We start from the raw sequence: 18,684 nt of genomic DNA, 5'->3' as shown, positions 1-18,684 counted from the left end.
GGCGATCTCATACCGTGGCGCGATGGGCAAGCTTCTACATATCATGGGGCGTTATTCCAGCCATGTTTGCCTTAGTTGAACGAGAGCAATTGCCGCGCTCGGCCGCCGACCCCCAAACCCCGTGAGCCAACGTGCCACATGCTTGAGTATGATTGGCTGAATTTCAGCATGCATTTTAATCCTGTGGAATTTGTTCTAGAGGTCAATATCTTAGAAATTGTATGTGAATCACTCGCGTTTGGCAATCATATATATATTATTTCTCGGACCCCATCGCCCCTCAGTGCAATTCCAAAACGCGACTGCGGCGGGTGAGCATGCGATTCGGAATCTATGCGGCGACGAGCCTCTTGGCCGGCGCGGGCCTCGTGGGTTATACATACTACACGCGTCAGCAGTTCTATCCCACGGTGATTTACCTGGTGACGTCGAAGGTTAGCGTCATGGTCCTGTGCAACGTGGCATTTGTGATGACTGTCCTGTTTGGCCAAGTGTTCAAGCGGATCTTCTTGGGTACCCTTCGAGATGCCGAGATGGAGGTGAACGACCACCCTAAGTACATGCGCATGATTGTCCATGTTTCGTAGATGCTCTACGACCACGCACGGTTTGCAATTGCAGAAACATGCTTTACGCTGTCGGTATTCCGCGAAGAAATGTCTCTTCGAGTGCTTGGTCTGTTCACAATCCTGCTCTTCCTGAAGACGTTTCACTGGTTGTGTCAATGGCGTGGAGAACATGTACAATGCTCCAGCAAGTCATGCCACAACGGGCTCATGGGACTGTGACTTAGATTGAGCAATCCGAAGTCGTGTCTCGAATCACCCACGTCCGACTGGTTCTACTCATGGCTCTACTGGCTGCGGTGGACATGATTTTCGTGATCGTGTCAGGGCTTCAAGTAGCTGAGCGTGGACCGTCCGTGTTGGTCCTGTTTGGCTTTGAGGTACGACGACCGATTACCTGCGCCCAACTAGCTGACGTCCAACTTAGTTCTTGATCCTGTTTGTGACCCTGGTGGCCGTATTCTTGCGCTATATTCTGCATCTGATTGATGCCCGTGTCGAAGGCACGTGGACGAACAAGTTTACCTATGTGTTCTATTTGGAACTGGTCACGGAAATTGTCAAGCTTATCGTGTATCTGGTAACGCCGCTGTCGTCATGCAAGTCTCATGTGTTCGTTAGATTTTCTTCATGATTATCTTTACGTATTACGGCATGCCGCTGCACTTGCTTCGCGATTTGTGGATGTCGATTCAGGTACTGCCCAGAGATGCAGCTGCTTCCCCATCCTCATCTGACGACAGAACTTGCAACGACGCATCGTCGCGTACTTTCGGTACCGTCGTATCACAGCCAACATGAACGAGAGGTTTCCAAACCCGACGGAAGAAGAAATGAACGAAACCGATCGCATTTGCATCATTTGCCGCGAAGAAATGACGCTCGAGACGGCCAAGAAGCTGCCATGCACGCACATTTTCCACTTGAATTGCTTGCGTATGTGGTTGCAGCGCCAGCAGGTGAATGCTTGTGTCGATGTGAATTGCGCAGTACACTCACTCCTCGCCCTTGCAGTCTTGCCCGACATGCCGCTCAAATATTCCTATCGACGTGAATTCCGCACGCCCTGAAGATACTCCTGAGGCAAATATCCCCCCTCGTGGAGGAGTCAACCCACCCCCACCGCAAGGACAAGCTCAAGAGCAAAACAATCCACCCCTTCAACCAGAAGCACCTGCACCCCAACAGCCCCAAGCGCAGCCGCCCCGTCGTGAAAATCCCCAACGCAACCTCCCAGGGTTTGGGCAATCACCTGCGCAGCTGCAACAAACTCCAGCTCCCGCTACGACTCCTGCTTCATCCATGCAACCGACCGCTCCTCCGCCTACACAAAGCCTTCCGCCAGCCGGAGCTCATGCTCCACCACATGGAACTCCACAGGCGCACTCCACGCATCCAGGACTAGGTGTGCCCCCTTTTCCTGCCACCACAGCCCCAGTGTTCGGGGCGACACATTTTGACCCTGCTGCAGCCGATTCCAGTGCGCACTACATTCAATCGCTGCACTATGCGCTTCAGTTGGATCCGCGCTTTTTGCAGTACCAACTCGACATGCTACAAGCGCAACTCCACGTCTTGCGAGCCACGTCGTTGGCTTTGCACAGTCAATCCGGCTTTGCCCCGATGCCGGGCTTTCCCGCATCGGTTCCCACGGGTGCAGTTCCTCCGCCATTTGGGGTTTTTCAACCTCCGTCCTCTTTAAACCAAGTTCCCGTCCCTGAAGCTGTACCGGCCTCTGCACCCCCTGCTCCCGTGGCTGCACCTCCCACTACCACCAATTCAATCTCTGTTCCGGCGGCTGCTCAAACTCCTACATTGTCCCCAGTTCCTTCGACACCAGGGCAGGAATTCCCTGTCCCATCAACTCCCGCGCTTCCGCACGTACGTGAGCCCGAAGGGCAAGATGTTACTGTACCGAGCACTCGATTCAACCACCTTTCCACGGAGCAAGTTGCTGCGCAGGCGGACGTTGCATCCGAAGTACCCCCCGCTCCAGTCGTTCCTCTCACGCCGGAGGAAATCGAACGCGACCGCCGACGAGAGGAGCTGCGAAGGATATACGCGAAGCGATATGGCAATTCTTCTGAAGCCGTCGACGAAGAATAGCGGAGATTGCAATGCGCAGTGCATCTGTGCTTGTAAGACGAATGAGAAGGAAATACTGGCATTACAGGATTATAAGTTCGCTATCTCATCAACAAAGAGGGAAGCATCATCGGCATGAATCATGGTTGGTCTCATGCAGACGACGACTTGTTCAGTGGCCGGTTGCTCAGAAACGAGGAATTCCATCAAGAGAAACTCTCGACGAAATGAATCATGTGCTTCCCTGGCACAAATGCAGCATCCAATGATAAGAATAAAATGTCATAGTTCTCGATCCGTCATCGAGGCTACAGCAAGCCTCAAAGGCAAACCGCTTGATATTGTTGTTGGCCACAAGTAGCACTAACGCACCGAAGGAGTCGACGTGGAGGTTAGAGACTCTAGAAAATGTAGCCGGCTCATATCATACGCAATCGATCCCCTCAATAAATTTGGTCTCTTCAGAAGGATTCAGCTAGAGCTAATAACTGTGTGGATCACTGGGGCAGAAGCATCATACATATCAAAACATCGCATTGCTCGGGATGGAAATTTTTGTCGACATGGTTGGTTCAGTGTCTAACATGTGTAAAAAATTTGGAATTCGTCGTTGCAACGCGCCACATGCCAAGCAAGGCTCTCTCACACACAACATGCACACCGTCGAAAGGGATGTAGAAATGCTGATTATCGACTCCCGTTTTCGCAAAACGCGACTAGGTAGCCAATTGCCCAGCGCTTCTAGCCACTCCCCAGGAACTTCGCGATGGGCTGATGGACCCACCATCCCTGGGGGAACCTGCTATATGCCAAGACATCATGGAAGACCCGAAACAATATGGACAATTGAACGAGGGGCAAAATTTGGCACGGCTGCGCGCTGTCCAATTTGAGAATGAAAAGCCACGGCGACCTCCTTGTCCAGAGTTGTCTTGGTAGCCAACCGTTGGCGTTTGGTGTGCCAATACATTTTCCAAGTCAACTCCATTTTGCGGAATTTTGTAGCTGCAATCTCGCATCCGGATGGATCGATTCTCGAAAAGGCAAGTAGTGATACTAATAGTAGGGTACTGCTCTGGAACCGTACCGGTATAGTACTGACCTGCCGATGAAAGATGGGTTGTCCTGGTGAAATACGCGGCAAGCCGAACGGCTCTCGAAAAGTTCATACACATGTGGGAAGGCCAGCTTTCTCTGTCATGCACCCAGCGATGTGGTGGAGGTGTGTGTGTACCTAGGTCACAGGACAATGCCCTTCGTCCGGCGACCAAGGTCTACACAAATAGGAGTCAAGTGCGTGCTAATTCTTCATTTTGCTTATGATGTGACTATGTCCTTCACAGTTCGTCGTGATGTCGCTATTGTACTCGAAAGCGAATTCTCCCACACATTATTCATCAAGTGCTTGAATGCCAAATTCAATCTATCAACAGCACAAGGGATTTTCCATACATTCATTTTTATGGTACATATAATCTATCCTGCCATCGTATGTGGATGATCATGCTGTTGGCGGTGGTGGACTGGATTCACATTCATGCGTTCTACGCCACGCTGTGGACATCGCAGCATGTCGTTCCCTTCATTCGTCGAGTTGTCGAGGGCAGTTGCTCTTTGCAGTTCTGGTCGCATCGCCCGCCATTGTGTGTTTTTTGGCGCTTCAGCCAACTTCGCGTGTGGGACGCTTGCTCGACGCGACCGCGACGACGTGCTAGTCGGGATGTCACTACAGCTCTTCTTGCGTAGCGCCGCAAGAAACGGTTCGGGTTTGAAGAAGAGGTCCATGCTATTGATGCGAATCGTTGGGTCAACTTCAATGATGGCGAAGCCAGTCAACTCAATCAAGTCGCCTTCGGACGCGTCGTCCATTTTCGAGGCGCAGTAGCCCCAATGCCGCCACGAAAATGAGACGCGGGGAAGAGCGGAAAACACTTGGAGGACCTCCCACGCAAATCCATCAGGAAACATTGACGAAAATGCTGAGTATGACCGCTGGCGAGATGATCCGCTGGCGTCGTAGACATGGCGCGGGCAGTGGGAGAGCAACCCGTTGTACTTGCCACTTCGATGCAGGTCTGCGGCCGTGACTGGTGGCCCCATGTTCACTTGGAGCTACAAGTACGAGGCGTGTCACAAAAGAGAATTAGAGCGTCAGGCGCCTCACCGTGAACATATCAGAGTGCATAGTGGACCACTGGTCGAGATTGGCCTTGTGGCTAACTTCCATCTCCCACTTCTTCATCAGGTTCTGGACCATCCACTCGAGAGACTGTTGCGGGTGGTTGTGGGTCTTGCCTTGGAGAAATGCAAGATCGAGAAGCGCATAGTCGGGCTTGCCAATTCGCCACTGAATCGACGGGTCGTCCAGGTTTCCTCGAAACGGCACAATCTGGCCAAAGTGGGTCTGCAATGTGCAGATTTCGTCCTTCGCTTGACCGATAAGCCCTCCGTTGCCCTGAAGTGGGATGACGGCTGTTGGCACGTAGAGATAAATGTCGCTTTGAGCTTCTTCAGGCGTAAGCGTGGTATGAGATTGCTCTGACGCTGCCGAGCGCACGTTCTGAGCCTCTAGTGCATTCTGCGTCAAAGGTGGATGAAGAGGCTGTCTCGCAGACAATGCTTGGATCCATTGTTTGTACTCTTGGCCGCTAGTGGCAGCTAGCGTGATCGTGCCGTTTTTGAGTGTTGTGACGATGAAGCCGAAATGCACAGACCGATTGGTTTGCACCATCATGGCTTGGACACGAAACTTCCACGGCTTGCCTTCGTAGTCATCCGTGGCATATGCCGTCAACTGGTTGGTTCGGGTTAAGACAAAGTAGTACATTGTCCATCCTTTGAAGAAGCCCCCTTTGAATCGCAGCCAGCTGCTCACTGACACTGACGACGCCATCGCAAGGCTAAATCCGTCGTCGAGTGGTGGTACGTCGGATGTCTCCGGAACGTTTTCATTGATGCTGTGCGTCAGCGTTCGCGATGGCATGCTTCCGCGGCGCGCCATGTGATCTACCTGTAGCTCACGCCGCTCTGGAGATTTCAAGTTGATGGGTGACGCTTGAAGGCGCAGAAGCCCGGCGGCGAGTGTCGTTTTCGAATTTTGTTCGACACGCCGTATCCGGATGTACCATCCAGAACGAGTGGAATATGCGGATCCGAGAATTTCCCGGATATTCGAGATGAAAAACTGCATATTCCTTCACTGCGAAGATCACCACGAGAAAAATCCAAAATGTATCGATACTTTTGCATGCAAACACCAAATGATTTTGCCCCGCGACTCAATAAAAAAATTCCATGGATATCCGTATCAAATCCCCTAAATAATCATTGAAATCCAACGCACCCGTGGACGTGGCCATGAAGTGTCCATGGAGAAAGGCATGTCCCCATTGTGGTAGTAAAATAAAGGGAGTAAATCGTTGTGTTACCATTCTTGGAAATGTTGGGTACATGCAAATGGAGCAAGTCGAAATTGCCTTTTGGTGGTTGGATAAGGTTGCGCTTAAATAGGGTATTTCAACATCGCGTACTCCTAACGGCCACAACAACGTATCTTCCAACTTTCACCCGCGACACGATAGTGGGCCATGATGAAGCGCTTCTTCTCGACCGGCATCAAGAAGAAGTTGACTGTGGATCAACTCCATGCTCGTGGTGGCCTTCAGGGCAAGCGAGTGCTGGTGCGCGCGGATCTGAACGTTCCATTGAATAAGCAGGACCCGAGCGTCATCACCGACGACACACGTATTCGAGAAGCGTTACCGACGTTGCAATACTTGCTGCAACGAGATGCATCGGTCGTGTTGTGCAGCCATCTAGGCCGTCCGAAGGGCCAAGTCAACGAAAAGATGCGCCTAACTCCTGTCGCGAAACGTCTATCCGAGCTGTTGGGAAAGCCTATAGTTTCGGTCCACGACTGCGTTGGTCCGGAAGTTGACGTGGCCAAGGCTGCACTTACACATGGCGAGGTTTTACTTCTCGAAAATTTGCGGTTCCATCCACAAGAAGAAGACAACGATCCTGCTTTTGCCAAGGATCTGGCCAAGAACATTGATGTGTTTGTGAACGACGCGTTTGGCACTGCCCATCGCGCGCATGCGTCGACAGAAGGTGTGACCAAGTTCATTCCAGTCTCGGTGGCTGGCAAACTTCTCGAGAAGGAACTCAAGTACATGGGTGAAGCGGTGGAAAATCCCAAGCGGCCATTGGCGGCCATCATTGGCGGTGCTAAAGTGTCGACGAAGATTTCCGTGCTGGAATCGCTGTTAGAAAAGTGCGACAAGATCATTCTCGGTGGTGGTATGATCTTTACGTTCTATCGAGCCCAGGTACATCTCAATCCTTCATGCTTCAACATCCGCGTGACCTCGAGAGCCCAGGGCATCTCGGTGGGCAAGTCGATTGTCGAAGAAGATAAGATCGACCTGGCCAAAGCGCTGCTGGATAAGGTATGAAGTGGTTGCTATGCTTCGCTATGCTCACATTTGTTTGTCATGCGTAGGCCAAACAAAGAGGCGTCAAGTTCATCCTACCCAACGACGTTGTAGTTGCCGACAAGTACGATGCGAAGGCGGAATCCAGGGTTGTGAGCATATACAACATCCCAGACGATTGGCTCGGTCTTGGTACGTGTGATTTCACCTGCGATTATCGTTGCTCATGATGTGGACAGATATTGGCCCAGAGACGCAAGGCGTGTTTGAATCAGAATTGCTCGACTGTGACACGATTGTGTGGAACGGGCCGATGGGGGTGTTTGAGTTTGACAAGTTTGCCGAAGGCACCAACTTTATTGCCAAAGTCCTTGCGAGCCGCACCCATGACGTGAGTTTGCTGTATTCCTTAGGGTGATTCCAACGATGTGTGTGCGTTGAATGCAGGGCGCCACCACTGTCATCGGAGGCGGCGATTCCGTCGCGGCTGTCGAACAGGCCGGCCTCGCCAAATTCATGAGCCACATATCGACAGGTGGCGGTGCGAGCTTGGAACTATTGGAGGGAAAGGTTCTCCCAGGCGTAGCAGCGTTGAATGATGAATAAACAAAGGTTTCGTGTCCCAAAGCGATGGATTCGACGATGTCCGCATCGAATCACACGGGTGATTTTGGTTTGAACGGACTTCAGACTCCATAAAGCTTGAACAATGCCGTTGCGATAGAGCTGTCGAATCAAAAACTTGAAAAGGGAAAGACTGTTGAGACTCGTTACAAAGAAGCGTGGTGTCCATTCTCCACACCATCGCCATGGACTACCGACAGGCATTTCGTATGTGAGGTTCTGTTCCTCGACCGATGCATCTTTGGCAAGACCATCTTGGCAAGATAGACCCCGAGTCTCGCTCCACCTTTTCGTGGTTGGAGGGGACGCATTGTTTGTGCAATCTCAACACACGAATAAGGATCGAAAACTACCACGATTGCTGACATGCCCTCTCATTTGCTAAATCTTCAGAAGCTTGAATAATGCAGCAGTGTTTGGGCAAATACTCGAATCCAACATTCCGTGGCTAGGCTGGCCAACCCCTTCAGCCAGAGCGACTGGGGCATTGGACACAGCATTCAATGCTGTTAGGAATGGCTATGCTCCGTGAGATTTCTTCATTTCCTGAGCGCCGTGAGTCTTGTGTGGCGAGATGGCGAGCCGTGTTCTGCGTAACATCAGATCATCCTTCTTGATGTTGAACTGTTGAGCTCATCAATTGATAGTATTACTAGTATGTCATCTGGAATTGCAGAGGAGTAAGTACTAACTGAAATCCATTGTCGTAGTCGGAGTATGTTGGAACTATTAGTAATACTAAACATCTCCATCTTGATCTCAGAATTCAAACTGCGCGCCAAAACACCCTGCAAGTCGACACCCCCCGTCGACAGCAGAAGTACCCGATCAGACTAGCATACTCGACAAGGCAAGCATTCACCCAGGGAGTACAGGTGATTCATCCGGAGGGCGGCAGTTGTAGAATCGACGATGGCGAGAAGTGGCATCCACAAGAGAAAGGCACACGAAATCGCGGAACGCTTCAAGGATATTGAGCAGGATAACCCTCCCACAGGCGACAATGAAGAATCGCGAGAATCCGATGATGAATACGATGGACCAGAACTCTACATGTCTCTCTTTTTTGAGAAGAACAATCTTGGACTAGCCGTATTCGACTGTTTGGCTTCAAAGTTATCAATCACTCAGCTTGTCGTGAACCAAGCGGACCTGTTGATGGTGAATTCTAGAATGAGCATCTATTCTTTGTGCATTAACAACCGCACAGATGATCGACCGTTTGTTGACGCAAATTGAGCCAGGAACAGTTATTGTGTCCAAGCTGAATGTTGCACAGCACGACATTTTGAGTCCATTGAAACGAGGTTCATTTGACAGAATCTGCCCCAACATTTGCAAGGTAAATTGACATCAAGCAGCTCAGTATTTCCTTATACAATTTTGTAGCATTCGGGTAGACTTTTATATGTGTACTCTCCGTGACGTGACAGGGAGTAGACTTCGCATATTTGAAAGCCTGCAAGGAGATTGAAGAACTTCGAATTGGAAAAGAGTGGAGCGCTGATGCAGATTTGTTCGATGGCTCAACAAAGTTATACGCTCTGCGCAATGCAGAAAACAATGACATTTTATGTAGGAGGGAAAAGTACAAGTACTTGAGCAGCTTTTTCGATTTCGAAAATAAAGAAATGATTCGCGCAGTTGGAGGTGGGGTCGAATCTCAAGAACTAAATAACATTGGCACTTAGCAATGATTGCATTCCTATCAAATGCTAAAGTGAGCGCACCAACCTATGTTTTCCAACGGTGTGAATAGATTTGCAACCAGCTCGACGATTCAACGTCATTTTTCGTCACCACTATTGAGCAAGCATCGTTCGACGATGTAATGCTTGTGGATTCGAACACACTAAGAGCACTCCAAATTTTCAATCAAGTACCGCAGCACATGAAAAATGTGGTAATACGGTGATGTAGGAACACCATCCATCACAAATTAAGGTACAACAGTTATGCAAGTGCTACTAACTGCCACGGCTGCAAGTCATGGGAAAGGTCAAAGGAAGGCTTCAGGTAGCGTATTTTGACGACATGCGCTTTGTACCAGCACTTAAGAGAACTCCAGCGTTTATGCACTACTTGACAACACTCTCACAAAGAACGGAAAATTCCTCTTGCGACAATGGCTCCTAAAACCACTAACTGATATTCCAAAGATCGTGGGCCGTCACAACACTGTCGCGTTTTTCGTCGATGCATGTCAGACAGACATAGTAAAAACATTGGTAAGGCAGTTTTTTTAGTGTACGAGCTCAAAATATCTTCTCAGGCGACAACATTGCGAGGATTTCGAGATGCATTTCGAATCCTCCGCCGCGTGAAAATGATGCGAGCAAAGGGCCGCGATTGGTTTGGATTGCAACAGTGCATCTCTTGCTTTCTGTCGATTAGGTAACTTTTCGCTACCTTGTCAAACTCTTTGACCATATCATAAATTAGAAAGATATTGGTGGAATGCGCGCTGCCCGGAGATTTTGACTTGATGAAGCAATTTTCAAGTCTGTCGACTTTGCAAAATATCAACAACTTGCTGTGCAACGTGATTGATTTTGATGCGACAAAGCAAGAGGCAATATGCATTATTCGAGAAGGTGTCTCGGTTGAATTAGATGCAGCACGGGAAAATCTCGCAAAAGTTGAGAAGGTGCCATGAAAAATTTTGTTCAATGCTAATATTACGATCAGATTCTTGCCGACTTGTCGGGTGCTCTCCAAGAAGAGTGGCCACAATTAAATGCCATCTCACTGCAATTTATTCCACGCCTTGGTTATGCCATAAGAAATCCTTCAGGAGGACCGGTGCCACCTACTTTGGAGTTCCAGTTTGAAGACAACTCGTTCAGCTACTTCAAGGTATTGCGGAGATGAATTTTGTGCATTTTACAACAGAAATACAGTGCCCCAAGTGTCGACACCTGGACGTCGAGTTCGGTGATATTCACGGCAACATTTACGATATCCAACGACGTACGTGCATCATGCAACATTGCATCATCGATGTCGTTTGTAAACTCCAACCACTTGTCGAAAGACCTAACGGTCGAATTGACGAATGCCGTCCTTGCGGAGCAACAACCACTCCACGGTACATGTTTTTGTTGGTAGCTTATCTCACAACTACCTAGATATGACGCATGCAATTGCAGAACTCGATTGCTTTTTGTCCTTGGCGTCGTGTGCGCAAAACTTCAACTTTGTCAGGCAGGCCATCAATATTGTCTTGACATCTTGAAAATTGTTAGTGTAGACCAACTATGAGCGACGAAATTATATTCAGTGCAAAGGAAGCTCGACACCCCTTGCAAGAATTGACTGTTGAAGCTTACATTCCGAATGACGTTATGCTTGGACCTGACGTTGGGCTGATTTCCGTTGTCACAGGACAAAATGGATCTGGTATTTTATGTTTAACACTTGTGTACATAGTCTGTACTAGAATTTCGTGACTAGGTAAATCGGTCTTTTTGAAGATGGTTGGCGTCTTGCAAATCATGGCTCAAATTGGTTCGTTCGTCCCGACCACAACAGGTTAATCATGCCATTATGTGCTTTGTCCTTAATGATTTTTCGCAGCAAAAATTGGCGTAGTCAACAAAATATTTTCTAGAATTATGAGGTACTCGATGCATGTATGCCGTTGCTTGTGAAACAATTTACAGCTTGGAAACCGCAACACTTTGTCAAAGTGCATTCTCTATCGACTGCAATCAAGTAGGCGTATATTTTCTGTACATACCGCGTAACTCAGTAATTTGGATTAGCTGGCTACAATGATAAATCACGCAGACTCGAAGAGTCTACTTCTCATTGACGAATTCGGCAAAGGTCGGCACATTTTTAATGTATCGGCTCAACAATTGACAGGCACTTGTCCTTCCGATGGCATTTGCCTGTTGGTAGGCTTGTTTTTGTTCCACGCAACGCTTAGCCCACTACATAGACGGCAGCGATAAAGCATTTTAAAGATCAAGTGGAACGTTGCGGAGGTCCACGGGCTATTGTAACGACGCACTTTCTGGTACTGCGATTCACACAATGATGCTAACAACACATCAGGAAATCTTTCGTGAACCAACACTCAGGACAGTCCTGGGGTTTGAATCATCTACAAGTGCTGAACCCAACTGGCGAAGCAACGATGAAAGCCCCTCGGCCATATCGACGTATGTCATGGCCTCTGTGTCGGTGGACAGCGAAGACAAGGGCATAAAGAAAACAAATTCGCTCTATGAGTTAGTCCCAGGGATTTCAACGTCCAGTAACGCCATTCAATGTGCCTATACAGCTGGTATTCCCCTCGGGCAATCAAACGACTGATTTCAATGAGAAATATCCTGTCATAGGAGTGGACGAAGACACATTGAAACGCGCAGCCCAAGTCCTTCAAGACGGACAGAGTCGCCGTCAAATCACTGTACCGAGTGCTCGTCCGACACCTAAAACTCTTGCCATTCAAGAAGCATTTTACAACTTGACGGAGCAATTCATGTCCGAAGAGAACTGGAAAGAGTGCGCGCGTGAAAAGATCGACGAATTGATTCACGTGGCCCGATCCATCGATGCCCTTCGCTAATGGCCACACCGAATGCACTTCATATAACTTTGATTATTCTTTGATTTCGAATTCAAGCTCTTTTCCGTCAAATAGTGGTGGAATGTCGATCGAATCATTGTCGACTAGGAAATTGGGCTGTGGAATTTCATCATGGTCCAGGTGGATCGGCGGTAGTTCGGTATTCAAGTCTAACATGCCGCGTCAATACGTAATGGAGGGAACTTCAGAGGTTCGCACCATCCAAGTCATCGACGGCCTTCTCGATGGCCAGCGCCGCGTCCACTTCTTGCTGCCACGACAAAATTTCAGCGTCTATTTGCGCTTGGAGTTCGTTTATGTTCATGTCATTGTCTCGTTTGCTGGACAGTCCTCCGTATGCGATCTCTATGTCCTGGTTCAATCAATGTTACCGTGATAAATCCCGAGTGCGGGCAAACCTCGTCCGAGCGCGGTTTCTTCATGAGCATTGGGAATTGCGAAGCCAACTTTGCAATCGATTCTTTTGATTTGGATGCTTCGTGGCGCTTTGTTTGTCGCTCTTGATGCGGTGTGTCATCAAAGTCGCGAAACTGACAGCTTCCCTTGTTGTTTGATATGTCGCCCAACGCCCGCCTTTACACGCACATCCACGTGATTTCGTCGCTTTATCTAGGAAGAGGTACCTCGGTTTCGCGGATGCCTTGTTCGTTGACGAAATCGACAAGGTACTCGCTGAACCTGCGCCGACAGCGCGGTCCACGTTGAATTGAGTCTCCTTTTGCTTTACAGACAGACCTACAGCGCATCTCCATTGGCGTGGCGATTCTTTCACCGCGCTCACCTTGGAACACAAGCTGCCGGCGAATGTGCGCCGTGTTTTCCTCCCCAACCTGCACCTCGTCCATCATCATGGCCCCAGCACAGTTGGAAATTCAAAACGCAGGATGTCCGGATAATTATCCGACGTATTATTGCAGGTAATCACATATGAACGTTTGTCGCAAAAATCTTAAATAAATTTTTGACCATGTGGCCATGAAATATAATAATGGCGCATGATGGACCATACAAAAACAAAGTATCCTGTCGAGAATTAAAACAAGGGACAGAGCGAATTCGTTTATCTTGATTAAAGTATATTTGTAAAATCACGGCAATTGACGTGGTGGCATTAGCGCCCCCTTGCCTCAACCAATTGATTACCGAGTGTGGCTGTGGCGTGGTGGTTGGAAATGCATATCGTCTTCGCCGTGACAACTTTGCTCGCTGTTGAAAGCGTCCGCGACCTGCTCCAAGACCTCTTTGCCTCGCTCTCGAACGTCTTCTTCGAAAACATGTCGTGCGTCATTTCCAGCGTCGTCGTCTTCGGCATCCTCGCCAAGTTGCTCGGCAAGAGCGACAGCAAGGACGTCTCGAAGAAGCAAGGCGCGTATGGATCCATCCCGATCCACAAAGAAAGCAAGCTCGCGCAGCTGTCCCATCCGTGGGAAGTTGTCGCGGCTGTCAAGATGCTGCTCAAGAACAAGCTTGCCGGCCCCAAACAATTGCCTGCCAACTTGAACGCAGACGACACGTGGTGCTTTAAAATGGTGAAGAAGGTCAGCCGCAGTTTTGCCATGGTGATCATCAACCTCCCCGAACAACTGCGCTTGTCCATATGCATCTTCTACTTGGCGCTGCGTGCGCTGGATACGGTCGAAGACGACATGAAGCGCATCGACAGCAAGACAAAGATCAAGATGCTGCACGAATTCCACGAAAAGTTGTACGACTCCAAGCTGTCAATTCACGGCATTGGCGAAGGCGACGAAGCCACGGTGCTAGAGCAGATCGCAGCCATGAACCGATCGTTTGCATCGTTGCCTGTGTCGCACCAGGAAATTATCGCCGACATCACCAAGAAGATGGGAGCCGGGATGGCTGAGTTTGTTGAAGTCGATATGGGCCAAGGCACGGTGCGCACCTCTGACTACGACAAATATTGCTATTACGTTGCTGGGCTCGTCGGCGAAGGGCTGAGTCGTCTTTTTTCTGCCAGTGGGCTGGAAGCGCCGTCGGTCGGGTCCCTCACCACACTCAGCAACTCGATGGGGTCGTTTTTGCAAAAGGTTAACATCATCCGCGACTACTTAGAAGATTTTGTCGAAGGTCGTACGTTCTGGCCCCAAGAAATTTGGAAAAAACACATGAGCAACCTCGGTGACATGCGCGACCCGGCCAAGCAACCTGCGAGCCTCGAATGCTTGAACGAGATGGTGTTTGATGCACTTCGCCACATCCCCGACTGCATGACGTACCTCAGCGGCATCCGCCACCCGGACGTGTTTTTCTTTTGCGCGATGCCGCAGGTCATGGCGGCGGCCACCCTCGCCAAGTTGTACAACAACCCACTTGTATTCACGGGCGTCGTCAAAGTCCGCAAGGGCACGGCTGCTTTCCTGTTTGAACACGCTACGTCCATGCCCAAGGTCCGTGGCATGTTCAGCAACTACGTCCAGGACATCCAGGCGAACGGGACTCACACACCGGGTCGCCAGGCTGTCCTCGACCGTGCCCTGCAAGCAATCCACAGCGATGTGCTCGAGATGCCAAACATGAGCGGCATCGCGTTTTTTGCGTTCTTTGCCCTCCTGGGGTCCCTCGGGTACCTCATCTCGTCGAACGGCTTTGTATTGCCGCCCCTGACGTCGTCGTTTGACGTTGGCATGGTTGCTGTCGTGTTTGCCAGTGTTGCGCTGCTCCTGTCGTTTGGTTTTTCGCCGTTTGTCGAGATGGAGCAGACCAAATCGACGAAAAAGACGGACTAACGACCACTTGTATAACAATAACAAAACACCATTTGTGGACCATGGACCATGTTGCTACGACGTATGATGCTCCATCAAATCCTCGTCGAGAAACGTTCCGCCGTTGGACGTGCGGGTGTACTGCTCTTCTAACGACCGCAGCGACGCGTTCGTGACCTAAATCAGAGTCCATCCATCAGAATGCATGCCTCCTGTCGGCGTGATGGATACCTTGAAGCTCATGGCGAGGGCAAAAAACGTGTGGATAGACGAGTCAGTCTACAAACGCCATCGAGTGACGAATTGAAGCTAGAATCGATCGGGTACGTCGGGGACGAGGTCGAATAATCTCGTGTGGAGAAGCGTCAAGAGGGCGTCCGTGTGGTGGGCATGCAGCAGCATGCGCTACCACGACCGAGAGCCATCGTTACCAGACGACACAACGGGGGGAACGAACCTTTGCCATAGACAGCAGGGCAAGTGCCACGCGAAAAAACGCTTTCCACCCTGTGGCAAAGAACAAGTCGAAGAAGCGCAGCACCACACGAGGCGCGAGCGAGTGAAAGTTTGCAAACAGTGTCAAGAACCATCTGCGTCGCCGCGAATGGGTCAGAAGCACACGATGCGAGCGGGGGATGCGTACCCGGAAGCATACACATTCGGGTGAATCTGGTGGTGCACGAGATGATCGTGGAGGTCGCGGAGATGAACGTGTACGAGCTCGTCCAACTACGTCATGCCATCATCGATACCAAAGAGTCACAACGACATCGTACTTGATAAAATCGAGCGTTAAGAAGTGGCAGGCCTGGGCTGTAGATGCTCTTGAGATCGTACGTTTCCATGAGCACACAAAGCAGCCGAAACGCGTACGAGCAATCCCATTTGGACCCGAATAAGAGGATCGACGCCACGTAATCCATGCCCTGCAGCATGCATGTTGCTCCATCACGGTTGGAACGATGAAAGAACAAACGAACCTGGCAATATCCGATCGATGGGTAGCATGCAGCATATCCATTCAACACACGCTGAAGCGCATGCTTCCGTATATCCTTGAGAGCATTGCGGCTGTACGATTCCACAGGCAGGCTACGATGGCGAGGCGCATTGAAAGTGCGGTCGATATCAATCTGGATTTGGTGCAAATCCTGCGCATGCTTAGGATGAGTCTGCAACGCATCAACGTCGTCCCCCGAACGCCGCTCGACGTCATCCAGAGACGGAATTGCGCCAATCGTCATTTGCCGACGCTTCATGACCGAGCTCCACCACGCCGCTGTCTGACAAGTCGCGCGCAGCAGTTCAATGCTCCACAGCCACTTCAACACTAGTGTCAGATCCCCAACTCGACATAGACGACGTACTTCTTGCCATGTCTGAGGAGGCAAGTCCGTCCGCTAGGCGCAAACAAGAGTCAAATGGATTAGTCGGAACTATGATGTGAACAATACCTGGCACACATCACACACGCGCGACTTCTGCTCCATGCCGTCGATGCGAAGGCGCCCTTTCGAGCAGTTCCCGCACACCAGCGCGCCACAACTCTATTACGAATTGCCCTTTTACCAGAGGGCGGCATCGATTGATTTCACTTGAAAGTCGTACCCGGCAGTGATGCTTTCGTCGGAACGGCGTGAACAAGGCAAAACAAACCATACACACATCCATCGCATCGTCTGGAACCCACGGAGCTCCCGCAATCAGCATGGCATCCGCATGCAGCACCTTGACGCTAAATACGCTCGTCGTGCTGGTGCAGCTGCCTACGCTGACATTCCGAGGCCGAAGCGGCTGCTGCGATGTCTGCATGGCAGCCACGTCCGCTTCCGACGACCGCGATGCGCACTGGAACTGCATCTGAAATCCACGACATCCGGTTCATATCCGGAATTCTAAGCCTCGCAGCACAGTTACATGCGGTTACACATCCAGACGTGGCACTTCCACCACCTCGTGCCTCTTGCAGCCACACTGACATGATGCCAACAGCGCACGGCGCCGCGGAAGAGATGAAAGATCGCAGTGGCGAAGGCAGATGGATTCGTATTAGGATCGGCGCTACGTTTCCAAGTCGATTTGAATCGCGTTGTCTGTGGGTGGGAGTATCCTACAGAATGGGAGACGTTACACCGTATCCCGTTTTGAAAGGGCAAAGTGCACATGGTTGGTTCAGGGTGGCCGTACCCCAAGCCGAGTCTGGCGGGGTCGTGCTTTGGCTCGACGTAGCCCGGTGCAAGAGCGACGCGCTTTGTCTCGAGCATCACGAGCGCCACGAACATCTTGACCTGTCGAAGCGATCGATCAGATTTGAGTGGCCAAGACGATGACGTTTTACTTGGTTCTTCGCAAAGTTGCGGCCAGGACACATGGTCACACCCATCCCGAACGGGTTGAACGCTTCAAGTTGAGCGCTCGTAGCTTGTACAAAGCGATCGAATCTGCGTCCAACAACCTGTGAGGAAATGGCGACGACAAACGACGGAACGTACTGGAACGTTCTGGGCTGCGGAAAGATAGCGTCGTCAAAATGGCCCAAGCTGGGGAAGATCATCACCTTGGATCCTTTGGCCAAATGCACGTGGGAACCCTTCAGTGAAAGGGCATGCACATCAAACCGCGCCATGCACCGAGATGTAAGTACCTCGACGTTTAAGTTGACATCTTCCGTCGCCACACGCATCATCAGCGACGATGCGCTCAACCGTAGCGCTTCGTCCACGGCGCTCGCGAGGAAGACGCATTTGCCCAACTGGTCGCCCGTCCAATCGATGCTTTTCCCAAGGTGCTCACGAACTTCATCGCGCACAGTGCTCCACGCGACAGGGTTGTCGAGTAGATAAAAGAGCGACCAAAACGCCGTCGGGATTGAATTCGCATTCGCTGCCCACAACAGCGCCAACGATTCCTTTGCTGCGTCCAGGGGGGCCACAACGTTTGTAGGAAATGTCGTCTTCACTGCCTACACAGTGTATGATCATCCTCGATGCACTCAAACTGCGCGAGTTTAGGGATGGAGCTTGTGGTGGCGATTACCTCTGTCCGTTTTTGGATGATCGTTGCAGCGTCGGCACCAGGATTGGAATCCAGGGCGTGGACAAGACTGCGTCGTGCTTTCGAAGCCGATGGAAGAAGCACTAACGAATTGAGTGAGTGCAATGCCCTGGCATGACGAGGGGCAGCTGCTTACGTGAGGGTACACCTGCCACAAATAACGGAAACGACGTATCAAACGTTTGAAAGGCTTGTCGTAATGTCGGGTTGTGGTCCACAACGGTATCGCCAAAGAGCACACGCGTGCCAGACTCAAAGATGCACTGCTGGACAAACGACAACAGTGACATGCGTTGGGTTGGAAACGTGCTCAAGACACGGCGCTGCTGGAGCAGCGTCTTTTTGATTAGGACCTCGACGGCGGCCGAATGTTGCAAGTGCGGATGGACGAGTTTGCCGTAGTGCACGGCAGGGACTTCTGGCACGAGAGCTTGGGTATAACTAGCGAATGCACGACTTTGGTCTAGCGCCTTTTGGGCAATTTCTTCGAAGGCAGGCTTGTGGCTCAGGGCCTTGTGCTTGAGCAGGACCGAGTACGACTTGGGCGAGACAAAGAACGTCATGGTCTTCCCACCAAGGCATACGTTGAAGACAGACCC

General features: G+C 50.6%; 8 protein-coding genes across 9 annotated transcripts; 4 read left to right on the top strand and 4 right to left on the bottom strand.

The window, feature by feature from the left end:
• Positions 1-272: 272 nt before the first annotated feature.
• Positions 273-3,532, top strand: H310_01419 (hypothetical protein). The gene is made up of 7 exons (XM_008864520.1): positions 273-539; positions 588-740; positions 794-946; positions 994-1,146; positions 1,188-1,262; positions 1,310-1,525; positions 1,581-3,532. The coding sequence occupies exons 1-7, from the start codon at positions 318-320 to the stop codon at positions 2,670-2,672; spliced, it is 2,064 nt and encodes a 687-aa protein (XP_008862742.1). The 5' UTR covers positions 273-317; the 3' UTR covers positions 2,673-3,532.
• A 545-nt stretch (positions 3,533-4,077) lies between these two features.
• Positions 4,078-5,739, bottom strand: H310_01418 (hypothetical protein). The gene is made up of 2 exons (XM_008864519.1): positions 4,816-5,739; positions 4,078-4,763 (listed from the first exon to the last, which is right to left on the bottom strand). Exons 1-2 carry the CDS (start codon positions 5,650-5,652, stop codon positions 4,128-4,130), a joined length of 1,473 nt encoding a protein of 490 aa, XP_008862741.1. The 5' UTR covers positions 5,653-5,739; the 3' UTR covers positions 4,078-4,127.
• A 467-nt stretch (positions 5,740-6,206) lies between these two features.
• On the top strand, positions 6,207-7,711 carry H310_01417 (hypothetical protein). Its single transcript, XM_008864518.1, has 5 exons — positions 6,207-6,979; positions 7,031-7,099; positions 7,153-7,276; positions 7,324-7,475; positions 7,532-7,711. The coding sequence occupies exons 1-5, from the start codon at positions 6,239-6,241 to the stop codon at positions 7,688-7,690; spliced, it is 1,245 nt and encodes a 414-aa protein (XP_008862740.1). The 5' UTR covers positions 6,207-6,238; the 3' UTR covers positions 7,691-7,711.
• Positions 7,712-11,881: 4,170 nt separating this feature from the next.
• On the top strand, positions 11,882-12,284 carry H310_01416 (hypothetical protein; the record flags this gene model as incomplete). Its single annotated transcript, XM_008864517.1, has 2 exons — positions 11,882-11,999; positions 12,055-12,284. The coding sequence occupies 2 exons, from the start codon at positions 11,882-11,884 to the stop codon at positions 12,282-12,284; spliced, it is 348 nt and encodes a 115-aa protein (XP_008862739.1).
• Positions 12,285-12,295: 11 nt separating this feature from the next.
• H310_01415 (hypothetical protein) lies at positions 12,296-13,187 on the bottom strand. The gene is made up of 5 exons (XM_008864516.1): positions 13,087-13,187; positions 12,929-13,040; positions 12,704-12,878; positions 12,504-12,657; positions 12,296-12,454 (listed from the first exon to the last, which is right to left on the bottom strand). Exons 1-5 carry the CDS (start codon positions 13,154-13,156, stop codon positions 12,318-12,320), a joined length of 648 nt encoding a protein of 215 aa, XP_008862738.1. The 5' UTR covers positions 13,157-13,187; the 3' UTR covers positions 12,296-12,317.
• Positions 13,188-13,396: 209 nt separating this feature from the next.
• On the top strand, positions 13,397-15,108 carry H310_01414 (farnesyl-diphosphate farnesyltransferase). The gene has a single exon (XM_008864515.1). It carries the CDS (start codon positions 13,478-13,480, stop codon positions 15,050-15,052), a length of 1,575 nt encoding a protein of 524 aa, XP_008862737.1. The 5' UTR covers positions 13,397-13,477; the 3' UTR covers positions 15,053-15,108.
• H310_01413 lies at positions 13,397-16,928 on the bottom strand. Of its 2 annotated transcripts, XM_008864513.1 has the most exons (10): positions 16,640-16,928; positions 16,486-16,578; positions 16,399-16,431; positions 16,012-16,353; positions 15,808-15,957; positions 15,675-15,760; positions 15,489-15,621; positions 15,359-15,436; positions 15,263-15,310; positions 13,397-15,208 (listed from the first exon to the last, which is right to left on the bottom strand). In XM_008864513.1, exons 1-10 carry the CDS (start codon positions 16,889-16,891, stop codon positions 15,107-15,109), a joined length of 1,317 nt encoding a protein of 438 aa, XP_008862735.1. In that variant the 5' UTR covers positions 16,892-16,928; the 3' UTR covers positions 13,397-15,106. The 2 variants fall into 2 exon arrangements, with proteins under 2 accessions (XP_008862735.1, XP_008862736.1); XM_008864514.1 differs by having other exon boundaries at positions 15,263-15,436.
• Positions 16,929-17,053: 125 nt separating this feature from the next.
• H310_01412 (hypothetical protein) lies at positions 17,054-18,648 on the bottom strand (the record flags this gene model as incomplete). The annotated part of the gene is made up of 6 exons (XM_008864512.1): positions 17,054-17,141; positions 17,219-17,472; positions 17,524-17,621; positions 17,676-17,993; positions 18,068-18,168; positions 18,222-18,648. 5 exons carry the CDS (start codon positions 18,646-18,648, stop codon positions 17,295-17,297), a joined length of 1,122 nt encoding a protein of 373 aa, XP_008862734.1. The 3' UTR covers positions 17,054-17,141; positions 17,219-17,294.
• Positions 18,649-18,684: the final 36 nt, after the last annotated feature.

Source organism: Aphanomyces invadans (assembly GCF_000520115.1).
Source record: "Aphanomyces invadans strain NJM9701 unplaced genomic scaffold supercont1.2, whole genome shotgun sequence".
Classification (NCBI taxonomy): domain Eukaryota; phylum Oomycota; class Saprolegniomycetes; order Saprolegniales; family Verrucalvaceae; genus Aphanomyces; species Aphanomyces invadans.
The sequence above is the reverse complement of the archived record's forward strand: the minus strand, read 5'-3'. Positions and strand labels throughout refer to the sequence as shown.

Bases quoted from the DNA above. Each gene is read 5' to 3' on its own strand.
- H310_01419 (XM_008864520.1), top strand. From the start codon at position 318: ATGCGATTCGGAATCTATGCGGCGACGAGCCTCTTGGCCGGCGCGGGC. The intron at 1,147-1,187 runs GTAACGCCGCTG...TGTGTTCGTTAG, and splicing joins TCAAGCTTATCGTGTATCTG to ATTTTCTTCATGATTATCTT. The intron at 1,263-1,309 runs GTACTGCCCAGA...ATCTGACGACAG, and splicing joins ATTTGTGGATGTCGATTCAG to AACTTGCAACGACGCATCGT.
- H310_01418 (XM_008864519.1), bottom strand. From the start codon at position 5,652: ATGGCGCGCCGCGGAAGCATGCCATCGCGAACGCTGACGCACAGCATC. The intron at 4,764-4,815 runs GTGAGGCGCCTG...TCGTACTTGTAG, and splicing joins TGCACTCTGATATGTTCACG to CTCCAAGTGAACATGGGGCC.
- H310_01417 (XM_008864518.1), top strand. From the start codon at position 6,239: ATGATGAAGCGCTTCTTCTCGACCGGCATCAAGAAGAAGTTGACTGTG. The intron at 7,100-7,152 runs GTATGAAGTGGT...TGTCATGCGTAG, and splicing joins CCAAAGCGCTGCTGGATAAG to GCCAAACAAAGAGGCGTCAA. The intron at 7,476-7,531 runs GTGAGTTTGCTG...CGTTGAATGCAG, and splicing joins TTGCGAGCCGCACCCATGAC to GGCGCCACCACTGTCATCGG.
- H310_01415 (XM_008864516.1), bottom strand. From the start codon at position 13,156: ATGATGATGGACGAGGTGCAGGTTGGGGAGGAAAACACGGCGCACATT. The intron at 12,879-12,928 runs GTACCTCTTCCT...GTGCGTGTAAAG, and splicing joins AAGGCATCCGCGAAACCGAG to GCGGGCGTTGGGCGACATAT. The intron at 12,455-12,503 runs GTGCGAACCTCT...GCGGCATGTTAG, and splicing joins GGCCGTCGATGACTTGGATG to ACTTGAATACCGAACTACCG.
- H310_01414 (XM_008864515.1), top strand. From the start codon at position 13,478: ATGCATATCGTCTTCGCCGTGACAACTTTGCTCGCTGTTGAAAGCGTC.
- H310_01413 (XM_008864513.1), bottom strand. From the start codon at position 16,891: ATGCAGTTCCAGTGCGCATCGCGGTCGTCGGAAGCGGACGTGGCTGCC. The intron at 16,354-16,398 runs GTACGTCGTCTA...CTAGTGTTGAAG, and splicing joins CTCCTCAGACATGGCAAGAA to TGGCTGTGGAGCATTGAACT. The intron at 15,622-15,674 runs GTACGCATCCCC...GCGGCGACGCAG, and splicing joins CCGAATGTGTATGCTTCCGG to ATGGTTCTTGACACTGTTTG.